The 15,775-nt window shown below is 36.5% G+C and overlaps 1 protein-coding gene and 1 non-coding gene across 2 annotated transcripts; both read right to left on the bottom strand.

The window, feature by feature from the left end:
- Positions 1-2,330: 2,330 nt before the first annotated feature.
- Positions 2,331-2,411, bottom strand: TRNAL-AAG (transfer RNA leucine (anticodon AAG)). The gene has a single exon. It is a non-coding gene; the product is annotated as a tRNA-Leu (tRNA).
- Positions 2,412-3,790: 1,379 nt separating this feature from the next.
- Positions 3,791-9,634, bottom strand: LOC149818149 (nascent polypeptide-associated complex subunit beta-like). Its single transcript, XM_089986462.1, has 6 exons — positions 9,567-9,634; positions 7,530-7,597; positions 6,572-6,720; positions 6,409-6,465; positions 4,338-4,376; positions 3,791-4,129 (listed from the first exon to the last, which is right to left on the bottom strand). The coding sequence occupies exons 2-6, from the start codon at positions 7,595-7,597 to the stop codon at positions 3,972-3,974; spliced, it is 471 nt and encodes a 156-aa protein (XP_089842588.1). The 5' UTR covers positions 9,567-9,634; the 3' UTR covers positions 3,791-3,971.
- Positions 9,635-15,775: the final 6,141 nt, after the last annotated feature.

Below are 15,775 nucleotides of genomic sequence, written 5' to 3' on the forward strand. Positions count from 1 at the left end.
TATTGGAGATAACGAGGGGAGGTGCAAGAAACTCAACCGCTTCACTGCCATCCACCCAAGAAAAATCCTTCTCATCTTTGCTACATTGTGAGTCTTCCAATATCATCAAAACTCTCTTTTTCTTACAGAATAGGAATAGATTACTGGGGGCACTCTTGAAGGGCTTGAAGACTAACGTTAGTTTAGTTTGCACATTTATTGATTTAAGCCGAGGATAGACACGAGTCCCAAAAGCATATAGAAGTAGAAATTTACATAATTAGTGGAACCAGCATACCCACCAGGCCACCACTGCCGATACCTGCTTAAAAAATTCTCACCCAAAACATTTCAATTTTCAAGAATCAGATTAGTTATTGAATTTATTCCATTGATTGTTTACAGGTCTAGCATGGGAACAATCATACTCATATATTTCACCCTGTCTATTCACAAGAGCACTGTGGTTCAATATGGTAAGTGATTGGAGCTTGGAAGGCATCATATCATTCCAGTCACAATCTCTCGACTTGAAGATGATGTTGAAGCTTGAGCCAGAAGGTTTCCTTCAGCAGCAGATGGGCACTTAAAAGGCTTCTTGGTTCCATTTTTTTTTTTTTTTGCCTTGCATCCTTTCTAGCAATAAGGTTCAATAACGTATGGTGGCTTCGAGTGTCGAGGAAGTTTTGTGATGTCTACGAGTGTTGAAGTCAAATTGTCTCTGTCCACTGCAAATTTTGGTTGAATGGCTCAGATTCTGTCTTTTCCATCCTATTGCAGTATGGCAATGGTAAAACTGTAAAAGCGAGAAGTGGGACAATTTGGCTTTGCTTCTTTCAGTTTTTACAATGGAAAAATAGACCCCCAAACAACATCGGATTCATAAATGGATTTGGATTCGGATTAGAGTTTTACATCTGAATCCAAATCTGAACCGACTCTGAATCTATCGGATATGTGAATGCACATGTAAAAAGTGTATCTAGTTAGCTACATAGCCACAAACATCAATTTTTTTGTGTTTTTGTCAATCTTAGGATAATATCGGCACATATAAAATATGTTAAAATAAAAATTAATATAAAATACCAAAAAATTGTTTTTATCACTTTAATGTCATGATAAAAATATGGGTTTTTTAAAATAAATGATATTTTAGAAATATCATGCTTTTTCAGGAATGTATTGGCTTTTGAAAGTATCATGATAAAGTTATGATATTTTCAAAATACTGCTGATAATTGTGACTGCTAGTTCGATGTGAACCAGAACCGATTCCAAATCGAATTAGGCAATATCGGATTAGTTTTTTCCTGTTTTTGTCTAGGACCTTGTCTGGCCTTCGGTTGGTAAAACCCTTGAGATTTAAGCAACTATATGCAAAACCAATTCAATACATAGCTTTCTTAAGGCTCAAGTTAATAGGAAATTGAGAAAATCAGTGGAAGCATTCGAAGGGATTTTAGTAAAGAATCATCTTAATTTTTACTGACTCGAGTTCTGTATGTATCCAGTCCAACATTTATTAAAATTGGATATGTAGCTCAAAAATTGTTGTTTTTACCCATTTTCAATGAGTATGAATCTTTGCTGAATATCCTTACAAGTGCACGTCACCTTGTGTCGAGACGTTGCAAGTTCGAATCCCAATGGTATATGGTTGTATAACTGGTGGGGGTCAGCCTAGCCCCTAGCTTTCTCTATCAAAAAAAAAAAAAAAATAGCCTGTGACACCAACCATGCTCAGTAGTAAAATCACTTAGGGACCAGTTTTTAGGTTAAAAAAATAAAAAAACAGCGGTCCAACGTTCTCTCGATTTTTATTGCTTTAGCAAGAAGAGACAAGATGCATTATTTAATTGCTAACCAATAAAAAATGAATTATTTAATTAACAGTAAACATAAAAAAAAAAAGATTCTGTACTTCAGCCCCAGCCCCATTATTGGATGCATCTTTTTTTTTATTTTTAAAGGCAAGATGAGGTTGAGAACAGCCACCCCATATGAAAGAGGGATTCGATCCTGGGCCTTCTGCTTGACACAGGGCCCAGCTTACCACATGGGATACCACCTCGGTGATAGTATTGGATGCATCCTTGTGAGTAGCAATACTTTTAGAAAATAGAGACAAAATAAAAAGTAAAAAGCAAAAACCTTTTTTGCTTTAGCAAGGAGACAAGATGCATTATTTAATTGCTAACCATGAAAAAATGAATTACTTAATTAACATCAGACAGAAAAAAAATGATTTTGTACCTCAGCCCCATACTCCAGTATTGGATGCATCTTTGTGAATAGCAAATATGTTTAGAAAATAGAGAGAAAAATAAAAAAGCAAAAAGCAAAATATTTGTTGAGAGTGGGATTTGAACCCACGCCCTTTCGGACCAGAACCTTAATCTGGCGCCTTAGACCAACTCGGCCATCTCAACTGCTTGTGACATACTATTGACAAAACGTTATATATACTATTTTTATTCTTCGCGCCTTGACATACATTGAATTTCTAAATCGAAGAGGCTTTATGAGAGAAATAGCGTAAACTCCAACAAAATAATGTAGTGGATCTAAAAAGTTTTGTTTTTGTGAATCCCCAAATAAGCTCTATAAGTGGGCACTTAAGGTGTCAACGGATCACCTATGACGCGATCCTAACATGGATCTGATCTCAATTTGGTAATAAAGAAGGAAGTCCGGTTAAGAATTCAGTTGGGACTCGTATAGTCCAATTGGTACACAGTTACAGTTTATGAAATTTAAAACCAAACCCTGGTCCAAGGGACTTAAAATTGAAAATTTTCAATGTACAAAGCATAAAAAAAAATTATTTTACCAAGTATGAACCTGAGTCTGGCTTATGTAATCCTTTTAGGACCCGGTTATGGTTTTTCCTATAGTAGGTCCGGTCGGACCCAGGTCCAGATTCTGTACCAGCACCTCAGAATCAGATCAAGGTCATCCCAAGCCCGGTGAAGGTCCGCACCGTTGACGCCCCTACCTATGACATCTGGGTGACTTGATTCAGATATTTTAACCCAAGTTTGGTTCTGACCCTATCTTTGCCTCTTTTTATGAAGGAGATTAGGAGTTTTTGTGGATTTCTCGACAAAACATCAACAGGACACACCAAGATTCGTTTAACCCCCTTTTTAGTGGCAGGTTAATAGCCGACCCATTCTAAAGAGCAAAGCAAGTGCAGGGTCTGGGATACAGATACAACAGTCGACAACCTCAAATGCACCACGGCTTCCCGGAGCTCATTTCAGGTTTCATAATCACATGGAGGGGAGGGACACAATCTCACCACGTTTGGTTAACCAAAATATTCTGGATCAGTTTCAGTCTTCATGTTTGTCGCGTGTCCAAGCAATGTATAATCAATCACATAACTAGGCTAAATTGGTTGTCTTGCGACAGATAAAGCTCGAGTTGGCAACAGTTAAAAATGTTAAATAAATTGGTTTTGTGCTCGTGTGTGCGTGTGCTTTCCAATTCTAGGAAGTGGAGTTGCTTATAAAGTTTAAAAAACCGTATATGGTTTTGATGCTTCTGAAGTAGTAAACTTTCTGAATTTTTAAGAAGCTTCCAGTAACTACCACCTTCTTCAGTTTCAGAAAGAAACATCCAAAAAAGCCTCCTTCATTCTATTTACGCCCAAGAGCATCCCGAACTCCACAAACAAGCTAGTTAGACCAAACCAGCCCAGAGCTTGAGAAGGATTATCGCAGCACCCAGGTCACAGAATAAAAACAGGTTTATGGCACATACCCATAGCTGAGATGCCAACTGGATTCACAGAGAAGTAATCAAGTCAAAAGAAAAACGGATATCAATTATACCTTGATACCTCCCTAAAGGGTACCTCACATACAATAGAATCCAGGAACTTCCCAACAGTCATTGCCATCAAAACGGCAAATCAAAATGGTCACAAGCAAAAGGGGCAAACTAGAAAACAACAAGGATTTGTGGGGCGTAAACACTCGGATTCTCTACGAGGCTGCTGCACCATCGTTTGCAGCAGCTTCAAATGTCTGTCCAGCAACAAGTTCCGGAACCTCATCGTCATCGTCATCAGGTTTGGCTGCACCCGATTCTTGCTTCTGGAATTGCTCAGCAAGCTTCCTCAGATTGTCCAAATTGTCCGGTCCTGAACATATTTACATGCAATAGATATCAAGAGAACGCAGAAAAGGAAGCCACATACATGATGAAGTAAACCATCCACAGTCCGCTAATGCTATAATTAGATACAACTTATAAGCAAGAACTCGCGAAAGCAAAATCCTTAACTTGCAACCAGAGAGTGTCATACTGAGGAATATGTGGAGAAGCAAATTAGAGAAGTAAATACATACCGAGTTGATTGATGATTCCAGGTAGAAGATCTTGTAGCTCTGGCAGAAACAGAAGAAAAAAAGAACAATTGTTAGGAGTGTTAGCAAGGGCTAGTTTTCCTAGAAAGTGGAAACAGAACCTTTTGACTTTTAACCAATGTCTCATTTATCCCGACTCCCCAAGGTACGCCTAACTCCTAGTGGTAAGAATAAACTAAAACAAGTGCAGTCAACTTAAGCCAAGTATTACTCAATAAAGACACAAGTATAGAAACATTGGACTCGACCTTAACTCTAGACCAACTCTAAACTCAAAGCCCACCTCATTGACTAAATTAGCTGCAGAATGAACTTATAATCCATAATATCATGGGTTGCTTGGAATGTGGTCGACCTAGCTTATTGAGAGAGAGAGAAGGGGTTGCAAAACATCATTCTCTACATCACCTGCAGGCCGGCTCTTGATGAGCCATGGGCACTAGCTTTGTAAGTGGGACACAGTACTTAAGCAACAGACACAGTTTAGCCTAGAAAGTGCACATGAATAGCAGATACAAAACCAACACTTGAACCAAACCTAGTAAAGGCTAATAAATTTCAAAGAGAAGGAACACGAAGAAACTCGCCCATCAACAAACATACATCTATTTCAAGCATATGGGATCTCTACCATCAACTACTTAGACCATACCAGAAAGGGGTTTGCTCATAATATATTTGATCCATGAAACAAATAGAACATTCAAAGTTCAAACCAGAAACACGTCAAGGTGTATCCTCCCTCCCTCAGATAAAAAATTCACAACAGTCCAGTGTGAGTGGTGTTTCCCATGCACATGATCCCTACCAACTACTTGGACTATACAAAAAGAAGTTTGCTCATAGTATATTCGATCTATGAAAGACAGCACATTTGAGCCAGAAACATGTCCAGGTGCATGAAGAGTTTAAAGACAATATCAAAGTGCTTGACAGACAATCTTCTCATCCCCAGGTCAAAAATTCACAGCAATACAGTATGAGTAGAGTTCTTTTGCAATAACCAGCTTCTAAAAGAGGGACACACGTTACGGTGACAACCAGGGAAAGCACCATGCAGCCAGGCCACACATCGTTACTCGAATTTGCCAAGTTTTAACAACTGAAATTCACAGATCAGAAACTCCCATAAAGTTCAATTGAAAAACTCCCAGAAATGATTATGAAAGCCCAATCTGGATTCAGTTCAATGATTGATTGATCGAAATGAATTGAAGTAGAAAATAAGATCATATTCCTATAAGGTCCTTCGACATACATGATTAACTACCACACATATCCATGTCATAAGACTCATAACATATTTGACTAGAAAACACATTAGAGAACTTATAAATGAATAAGTTCAAGCATGGACCAGCACTTTCAATACAACCTCATAGCTGGCAACTAACATTTTCCCATACATTAAGATAGCTCTGGCATCTTCAGGCTAAATTTCATAAAGGTAAAACCAATTAAAATGAAAATGAAGGAAAAGACATAACAAGATAGATTTCACAGACAAAATCAGAACCACAAATAAAATTGTCAAAAATGTTATTTTTGGATATTGTCCTCTTCTTAACAAATATGGGTAAAATCCAAGAAAACATCAAGAAGAATTAAATACAAAATGTATCCTTGATAAATTCAAAATGGACATCAAAAGGTTTGAGCAATAATTTAAAACTAGCAGAAATAATTTGTGCTAGAGAGAAAAATATTGAATAAAAAGGAAATGTTTCACTCACTCAAAAGATATTGGTAAACAACTTTAGAAAATAAAATACATCCCAGCATACAAATATTTGCTCCTGAAATGATCTCAAAAGAAAAAACTCTCAAAAAAGAAAACATATGGAAAATTACCAGGTCTTTCAGTCTTTGGGACAAAACTGTGGGAATCATGTGAGAGTATACAGGAAATGGCAAGATAACATCAAACCCAGCATTACTTTAACAAATCATATACTCTTAGATTTAGAAAATGACAAATATCAACAAAATATTGGAAGTAATGTATACACCTGTAAGTGCCTGTGTGTTCAGAGAGAGAGAGAGAGAGCAATACTTTTTGTTTGAGGAGATCCACTAACTACCCAAGTATTGGCGGCAATGGAGGCTTGTACTGCAATACGATAAACAAAAAAGGAGTATAAGAATAAAGAATAGCAGTCAGGCATATCTATCATCCTGAACACAAGAGAGAGAACCTTAGAGAGAAAAGAGAGTACCTTTTGGATTTAGAAACTGGATCACAATATCATCCTTAAATATGTTGACCTCCTCAATAGCTGGGATTGTATTTACTCCAATTCTTTTCAAGGTGCTCTGAAGCCTTTTATCATCAGTTGTTGCGGTCTTGTGAACTGCCTTCTTCTTTCTGATTTAAATCAAACATAACAGCGAACAAATAAGCCGCAATGAGGATGACTTCATGTAGATGTCCATAGTTAAAATGTCATATTATCCATAAAGATGCCAAATTTTCAATGGTAAATCAAGCGATATGCTTATAAAGGGAACAGGCAAAGATATCCATGTCATAATGTATGATAAAATAAGGCTCACATGGCAAACAAGAAACTACAATAATGTACAAAACACCTCAGACCTGCAACATTTAAGAGGAAAGATTTCACCCGTTGACAAAAAAAATTTTTTTTGCTCATAGCTAAAAGCAATCAAAATTTTATAAACACATGCCCCACTAAATACACAGAATCAAATAATTTGTCATGTGTTTCGGTCTAAAAATTGTACAAATGGTGTAGACATCCACACCTCATGGATAGAGAAATTTCTAGGGAAGACTGTCAAAGATTTTCATCCATAACATTTAGGAACCAAAAAAATAAGTTGCTTTAAATTTCAGAAAGAGAACAGTGGCACTTATTGTCTACTTCAAAAGAATTATAAAATAGAAGAAATTGTTTCAAGCATGTAAGTTCCATCCATCATCAAACTTTTTCAATTCCAAGAATGCTAATTGTTCTAAAGTACTCAAAACATTTTACATTGCTCATGGAGTTTGAGACTGAACTTGCTTTTAAAGTGTGTATTTCATAGTTTTTAACTAGAAAAAAAAATTCACCTACCTGTACTTGAGAGATAGTCTGATATTGTCCCACATCTTACTTTCAAGGACTTGGAAGGGAAAAGAAAAACTAAAAAAGTGAAAACAATTCACACCTTCTCACACTACCCTTTCCACCGGTGCGGACGGCACCAGCCATCTTCATTAGCTTCTCCCTATTCATCTGCATGAAAAAATATTCATACAAGCGAGCAGGTGGATCAGTCTTTGATTTATAAAAAGAAGCATTTGAAGGTTTTATCTCCAAAAGCTATGATGTCTAAATACTTTTTCATAAAAAAATGTGATAGTAAGGAACACAGTAAAAGAGATAAATCTATAATTTTGTTGCATCTAAGTGATGTAGCATCAGCATCAGAATCCGCTAATGTACAAAGCATTTCTATTACAGGATTCGCATGAAAAGCAACTAGGGATCCAGTGAAATGCAATTTACTTTTCCAACATCCAAATTAGAAAGATATAAGAATATCAAATCATAGTTGAACTACCAAAACGAGACATCAATGATCCAATGAAGTAAATGCTTCTGATTTGGAAGCAGGGACATGGGAGCACAGAAACAATGTGCTGTGCATAAACTAACAGAAAATGAATTATCTTGTGTTATGCATAAACTAACAGAAACAAATTATCTCAGTGCACAAGAGATAATATAACAAAACTATGGAAGACAGAGTCCAGGATATCTTGCACTTATGCATAAACAGTTTGTAGGCCACAAACCACATCATGGATTGGAAATGGCTACAACATAGTTTCTGCAAATGGGATTTATGTCCTGATTTGATTGGTTATCAGTAATCAAATCTATACCAAACAAAATCTTCATTTCACTATTACTTTTCTTTTCACCTTGTGTGAGCAATCACAATAGTCTCATAGCATCAGCATCCCCTATGCCTAGGAAAGAGGAACATGTGTGCGCACAGGCACATCATGTCAATCCACACCATAACATCAAAACATGTGTAATAGCTCCAACATGACTTGAGTGATAGAAAACGCAAGCATCCTTTTGGTCCTCTTCTACATACTTGATTCATCACTCGAAATGAACAGATAGACCGTACAACAAGATTCTGCATTGAGAGGCTTCTATCTCTAAAGATTGTCAACCTGTCATACATAATACGAAAGTGTCTTCTTTTCTATTGCCAACTCTCCAAATTGCTAATGGTCACTTCAATATCATGTCCCTTACAAAAAACGGACTCCCCTACTTTTCCAAAGCTCAAAAGGGTCAAGAACAACAGTGAAGAATATGCAAAACCCAACAATCACAACATCGTAACACCAATTGTGAAGTACAATCAGTGTCTCTGCTTCCATATTTCCACGATCCCTTCATCAGATAACTCAGGATTCGAACAGGCATTTGACATTCAATCTTTACATTAAAAAAAAAGATTCTATATATCTCCATCTTCGATCCCATCATTGCATCTTCAAACGCGGACTGAAATAAAACAGGAACAGTCTTCCTCTTCCCTTCTTAATAATCTAAGCAATGAAAGGCAATAAAAACGAAAACCTGCACATCCACTTTCCAAGGCAAAAGCAAAAGAAGAAACAAAATTCTAAGAAAAAAGGACGACGCAGAACGAAAGAAAGAACACAGTTACACACTACAACAACTTCTCCGCACCACAACCCAACAAAAGAAGAAACCCTCACTCCTATAACCTCTCATGACCAACCTCCGATTCTTTCAAAACCTAATCACCAAAAAGATACAATCTTTAACTCCCTCCAAAGTCCAAACTTCAGATGCCAGACCGTAGACCCTATAACACTAAAAACTAAGGGAGAAAATAAACTAAAAAGAAAAACAGAAAAATAAAAAATACCAACCACCAAAATCCCTCTAAATAAGCATAGAACGTCGAGAACAAAAGAAACGAAACAAGTGCAAACGCTAACTCCCGAGTTCCGTCTAAAACCCACTAATCTGAGACGGAAATCCTAAAAGCCCTAGAGTAATACCCATCCTATGAATCCATCCAAGAATACAACAAATGGAATCAAAATACTCAAAAATCCCGAACGAATTACTCCAGGAATGAAGAAGAAGAAGAAGTGACAAAGAAGAATAAGAAAAGGAAACTAGGGTTAGGGTTTCCTCGGCATACCTTTGGAGGAGAGAGAGAGGATTAGGTTTTTGGGGAAGACGCAGAGCGCCGAGCCCACTGGTGTAGATGGAGGTGGGTTCGCGTGTTGGGTATTTATAGTGTCCTGTATTTCCAAATTTGCCCCTGGTCTTCTCTCTCGTCCGTCGTTGCAAGGGGATGTAAACGGGTCGGATCTAGGGAATACCGAGTAGGGATGGCAGCGGGGCGGGGCGGGGGACAAGGTCTCCACCCCTGCCCCGCCTCAAGATTTTATCCTCCATCCCTGGCGGGGAATGGATTTTATCCTCCATCCCCGCCTTCATCCCCGTTTCATGTCCTTCATCCCCGGTTCAAACAGGGATGAGGCGGGGCGGGGCGGGGATATTGCGGGGAAAAGTGGTCGGGGATGAGGCGGGGAAAAGTGCACGTCCATCCCCGGTCCAAACGAGGCGGGGCGGGGCGGGGCGGGGCCCCGCTTTCCCCCGGTCCACTGTCATCCCTAATATCGAGTCCACTTAGTCGGGTCTAACCTAATTATATTGGAGTCGAATGAATCAACTAAAACTGAATCCAGATCCAACTAACTTTTTTTTTTATGTAAGATAGGAAGACCTCCCTGAAATCAAAGACCAGTGGCTAAGCCTGCCTTACTTGGTGGCGGCACCTCTTTCCTCCAAGGAGTCGCCGAGCTTAGGCTTAGTGAGGACTTATTATCATAAGTGGGCTTTGCCCTCATTAATGTAAGATTTTGACGCTTACAGGAATGGAACCCTGATCACCAGCCTAGTGGCCAAGGCCTCCTCCACTGTGTTAATCCCTTTAAATTCTAACATTTAAAGGTATTGGACTCGAATTGAGATGCAAAATTCAATATGGAGTTGGGAACTTTGGCTTTGGCTAAAGGATCCGACTAATCACATTCGGATTCAGGTCTGGTATCGGATAATATCCGACTCCTTGACATCTGCCCAAGGGCGGCCTTTTAGTTTTGGTTGTTCGTTATGGGTGGCCCCGGAAAAACCTTTTGACTATAATGACCATAATACCCCTCTACTCTAGGAGTTCTAAATGGATAGGATTCTTTTGGACCTCGGACCTGAATATGACTCGGATATGGATCGTAAAAATGAGACCCTCGTTGGGTTCATCCGATTAAGCATTTTTTGGATTCCGATTTGGGTTGGAGCTTCTGTCAGGTCCATGTTCTGATGAGGACCTGAATATGACTGTTAGTTTCCAGCATCTGCTATCGAATTCAGTGTTATCATATAGATTTTAGATCTGGATTAAACCCTAATTTCACTTATCTGCTCAGATGTGAATTCTTAGAATTTGGATTCAGATCATCTCTGATCCGAGTAAAATATCATCCGTTTTCTCCCCGTTCCTTTCCCTTCTGCCTTTTTGCCTTTTTTGGGTTTGGCAGTTTTGCTTTGTTGGCTCTCAAATAGGAACTTGGGTGGAGTTTGGTGTGCACCGGCTGAGATGGTTTTGGATCTGATTTGGGTTTAAGATCAGATCCAAGAGAATTAACCATCTTAAACTTGAATTTGGATCCATTTGCTCCTTTTTTATTTTAAGGTGCGTCTGAATGTCTAAGAAGTTGAGATCCGAGCAGTGTTGTCAGTGCGGGACCGATTCGTATCGTAGCGCCAGAAAATTCGATACAATACTGATCTGAATTGGCTATTTTTTAATAAATGTAAAAATAGCTTAATATTATTTTAATGGTTTTAATGCGTGTCACATTCAGATTGACACGTAATATTTTAAAATTATTTTGTGGCCGATTCAGAACGATTCACTTGAGAATCGGCTGATTCACCTGAATAGTTGGCCAAACGATACAGGTCCGATTCTGCTGACAACATTGGATCTGAGGATCTTAACGGGAACTTAGGGTCACATGTTCTACCCATAATTAGCAATACGTGAAACGCCAAAAGATCGTTAAGTACTAAATACATGATTTAAAAGGTTTTGCATTCAAAAGATAAATGAAAGGATCGGCATAGCAAAATGAGTTACAAAGAAAATCAGCAAATAATATGTAAGAGTTTAAGTCGGTTTTTATTTCATAAATGGAGTTAAAATAACAACCGTATATATAAGATTTTATTTTGAAAATTCAAGTTAGGGTAGGGTATAAGAACGACATGATTCAAAATCAAGAATCAGCGTGGCCCCAAACCAAGATCTGTTAAAATTAAATCGATAATTGAGTTTTCTAAAATGTTTGTATAATTGTAATTTTCCTTAATTCCAAACGATTCTCTCAAAAGAACAAGTTTTTTTGTCGATTTTTTAAAACGATTTCTTTTTTTTGTTTTTCAAAGTTTTATTGACAAAGTCTTGTTTCAAACAGAGTTTCGTCAACTATGATTTGACCTAGGTTTGACAATCTCTCTCTCTCTCTCTCTCTCTCTCTCTCTCTCTCTCTCTCGGATTGGATACAACACTCGGTACTTGACCCAACCTGGATCGGGCTCGACTTAAAAATGAGGTCCTTGCCGAAAAAAAGTCAATCTCTAGCAGTGGTCCCTACTCAAGTCGGTCCCTTATTATTGTCATAGGCTAATTTTTTGTGAGCCCGTGTAGCGTTGGGAGAACCCAACTTGGCCAGCCTAATGGCCCTATGCCCCCGCACATCACCCCATGTACGACTACCAAAATGATCATTGGCACTGCACATCACTCAATGTGCAGCTGCCTAGACACATGTTATGTAAACTCTATGAATTTTTTATGTTTTTATGAGGAATAAAGGTGAATTTAATGTTAAAATATTATTTAAACTTAAGATGAGATTTGATTATAATTCAAGCTTTAATTTGGATTCGGGATGAAATTCAAATTAGGAATTTAGTTTGAATCGGGTTTTTATTTTTAATCTAGATTTAAGTTTGGCTTAATTGAAATTTAATTTAAGTTTTGATTTAGTTTGGATTTGAATTTTGGGTGCATTTGAATTTGGAGTCTAATTGAATTTCAATTTTAATTTCTGGAATTTAAATTCGGATTTGGATTTAATTCAGATTTAATAAATGGATCTCGGATATTCTAATTAGATTTAGATTTTATTCAATTTTTTTATTAAATTGAATGTCAATTCAAAATTTGAATTATATAATCATTTGAATCTTTGCTGAAATTGAATTTGGAATTTAAATTGAATTGGATGTAATACCTACAATTTTTCAGAGTAATGTCAATGAATAAAATCATACTAATAATAATTTTTATAAAAAATATAAAAAAAATGCAAATTTATCTAAGATGAATGATAAAAGATATCTTATGAAAAAGTTAAAGTTGATTCTAGATGATTTTAGTGAAATCCGCATTCAAACTTGAATTTATGAAGAAATATAATTTTTATGAAATAATTGTCAAATTTCATTAAAATAAAGTAAAAAATATTTCAAAGGAATTTAGGTTTAATTTGAGATGCATGTAATGTAATTTAAGTAAATTAGAATTGAGTTTGTATTAATTTGAAGCCCATACTCTAACATAATACAAAATATTAAATATAAAATTTATGAAATAAAAACTTGAAATAAATTATATTTAATAAAATGGCAGAGGTCCATAGGGTGGGGTGTCCCCCTACGTGGGTCCATCCTATGTGGCACCTCATGCTAGAAGTTAATTTAAAGGTACAAGTTGAAAACATTATTTAAAATATCTTTCTAAAAGTTTTCTAAAAACAAAACAAGTAAAGAGAAAAATAAGAGATAATTTAATTCAAGACTTGCCAAAAACCAACACAAGACAACTTGTGTTGATTCTTGACTAAGAGAGGACCTCTTCTAGGGTGAGATGTCCCATCCTAGAAGGTTCTCATGATTGGAGTGTTAAGCAAGTAACAAAAATATAAAATAATAGAAAGAAAAACATTTATTGTTATTTTGGACTAAAAATACATATGACATAAATTTTAAATTATTGAAATTGAATTACATTTTAATAGTAAGCATTATTCACATTTTAATTCAGTTACGATGATTGATCGTACTGTAACCCGTCGAAAATGTTTAACCCAAAGAAAAATATTGTTTTTGTTGTTTTTAAAAGAAAAAAAATCTAGAAAAAATTTGAGTTTAAATTTTAAGGCGTTACAAATTGGTATCAGAACGGGATGAAAATATTGGCTCATGACACGTCCAGCATCGCTTAGTGAGTAAGATACATTAACTGAAATTATAGAGAGCATGTGTATGCATTACTTGTGTAAGCAAATTATGCGCACACACCGCACTTAGTTATGGATATCTAGGACTGCTATGATTGAAGTTTGGAGATCATGATGAGCATGATTTGAATGTATGAGAATATAAACAATTTTCTTGTTAAGGTTCAGAAGATCATACATGTCATGATTATAGTTAGCGAAATATGGAGTGTGTTTGGTGAAGGTACATGTTTGAGCATACATTATTGAAATGAATGTTGCATGATTGATGTGCTTGTGTGAAATGATATTTTTGTGAAACATGTCATATATGTTACGAATGAATCAGTCATGAAAGCATATGCAATTGAATCATATTATAATAGGATTATGTAGGTACCGTTATGCATGGACTGATACATCTCGTGCTCTCATGGATGAACTATGATATAAGTGAATTATGTGTGAATGCTATTAATATAAAACCTTCAATCAACCATCGATACTAAGAAATCAGTGATCTAAAAGAAAACTAAAATAAAAGAATCTATCTTTTCTATCTAGAAATGAAGAAAATACACTATCTTCAACACCATGGAGAATTCAAGAGAGAGAGATTTTGGGTGATTTTAAAACGGCTCATCTTCCTTATAAAAAAAAGAGAATGAGAAAAAGAGGGCCTACGATTTTCCCTCTAGTAATAGAAATCAACTACTAGTAGAGTAGGTTACACCAATAGATGCCTTCCAGTTCAAATATATATTATAGACCTTTTTTTTTGAAAAACTCTGGTTGTTTTACTTTAACATAATTAAATATCAGCCAACAACTTTAAGGTGTTAGCCATTGAAGCTAGTTATCAAATGGATCAACAAATGTAGTTTGCTTAAGAAAGAATCAAATCCAATCACTTGTAGCAAGGCATTTCACTCCTCTCGTAATGCAAGCATAAATACATAGGTAGGAAGATACACTATCAAGTCCCAATATTATACACCCTTAACACACTAAAAAAATACATAACAAAATAAAAATAGTGACCGGTATTACACCCATAATGTTGAGAAAAAAGAATAAGTAAGAGTTCAATCACAAAAATCAAAGAAATGGCAAGGTCGTGTCTTCACTTATGCCTCCTTTTTTATCTTCTTGGTAACTAACCACATTCAATGGCTAAGAGAGAGAGAAAGACTGCAAAACCGAATGGTGTAGCCAACATTTACTTGTTATCGACAAAGTTCCTTTTCTAAGCTTTGCTACTGCGGTGATGACTTTGTTGGGGACGGGACAATGGTTGATGCAGTAATGACGTTGGAAGGAGGAACAAGAGCTTTCATGATGCAGTGATAGTGATGAGAGAAAGAGGATTAGCTTTGGTGTTTCGGTAACAGCCTGATAATGAACTAATGGCACTAGGAGGACGGGGACGAGCTATGGTGCTGCAAAAACTAATAGCATTGAGAGTGAGAGAGAGCTTGTAATGGAGGAAGAAAAGAGAGGGATGAAGGAAAACTTATTCAAAATTTCCTATTTGCAGTTGGTTGTACTTTTTTTTTGTTTTTTTATATTTTTTATTCTTAAATTTGAATATAAGTTGACTGCGTTACATCGTTAGCTTTTGTTGGGTAGGAAATGGCCCTCCACGTATTGCACATTGATCGTTTGAATGCATGCTTAGGATTTTTGGATGAACAAAAGCCTCAGTTTAGAAATGGCCTGATCTGAATCCTTCAAATTAGAGACGAAAATGGGGGACATGCAAAATTTTGGTTGTCCCTTACAACTTTTTGTCTTGTTCTGTTTATTTTCTTGTTTTAGTCGTGCAATAACATGAAACCATCATTTGACATAGGATGGGTTTCATCCTACATTCAATCCTAACAGTTTGATTCATATCCTCGAACCTAAATGTGGATTGACGGTAGTCGTCCATATGCATCAGTTGTTAAAGGATGTGATCATTTTTCGGTTGTGAGTATTCAGATATCTAAATTTTACCTATTTCCCCACCAAAAAATGAGCTAAGGGAATGTTTGGAAGAGAGAAAAATGTAGGA

The sequence above is a fragment of the Nuphar pumila genome, chromosome 13, assembly GCF_984573655.1.
Source record: "Nuphar pumila chromosome 13, dmNupPumi1.hap1.1, whole genome shotgun sequence".
NCBI lineage: Eukaryota > Viridiplantae > Streptophyta > Magnoliopsida > Nymphaeales > Nymphaeaceae > Nuphar > Nuphar pumila.

Excerpts from the sequence above, each read along its gene's own strand:
- LOC149818149 (XM_089986462.1), bottom strand. The coding sequence starts at position 7,597 with ATGAATAGGGAGAAGCTAATGAAGATGGCTGGTGCCGTCCGCACCGGT. Across the intron at positions 6,721-7,529 it reads GGAAAGGGTAGTGTGAGAAG|AAAGAAGAAGGCAGTTCACA; the intron begins GTGTGAATTGTT and ends GATTTAAATCAG. Across the intron at positions 6,466-6,571 it reads CCAGTTTCTAAATCCAAAAG|TACAAGCCTCCATTGCCGCC; the intron begins GTACTCTCTTTT and ends ATCGTATTGCAG.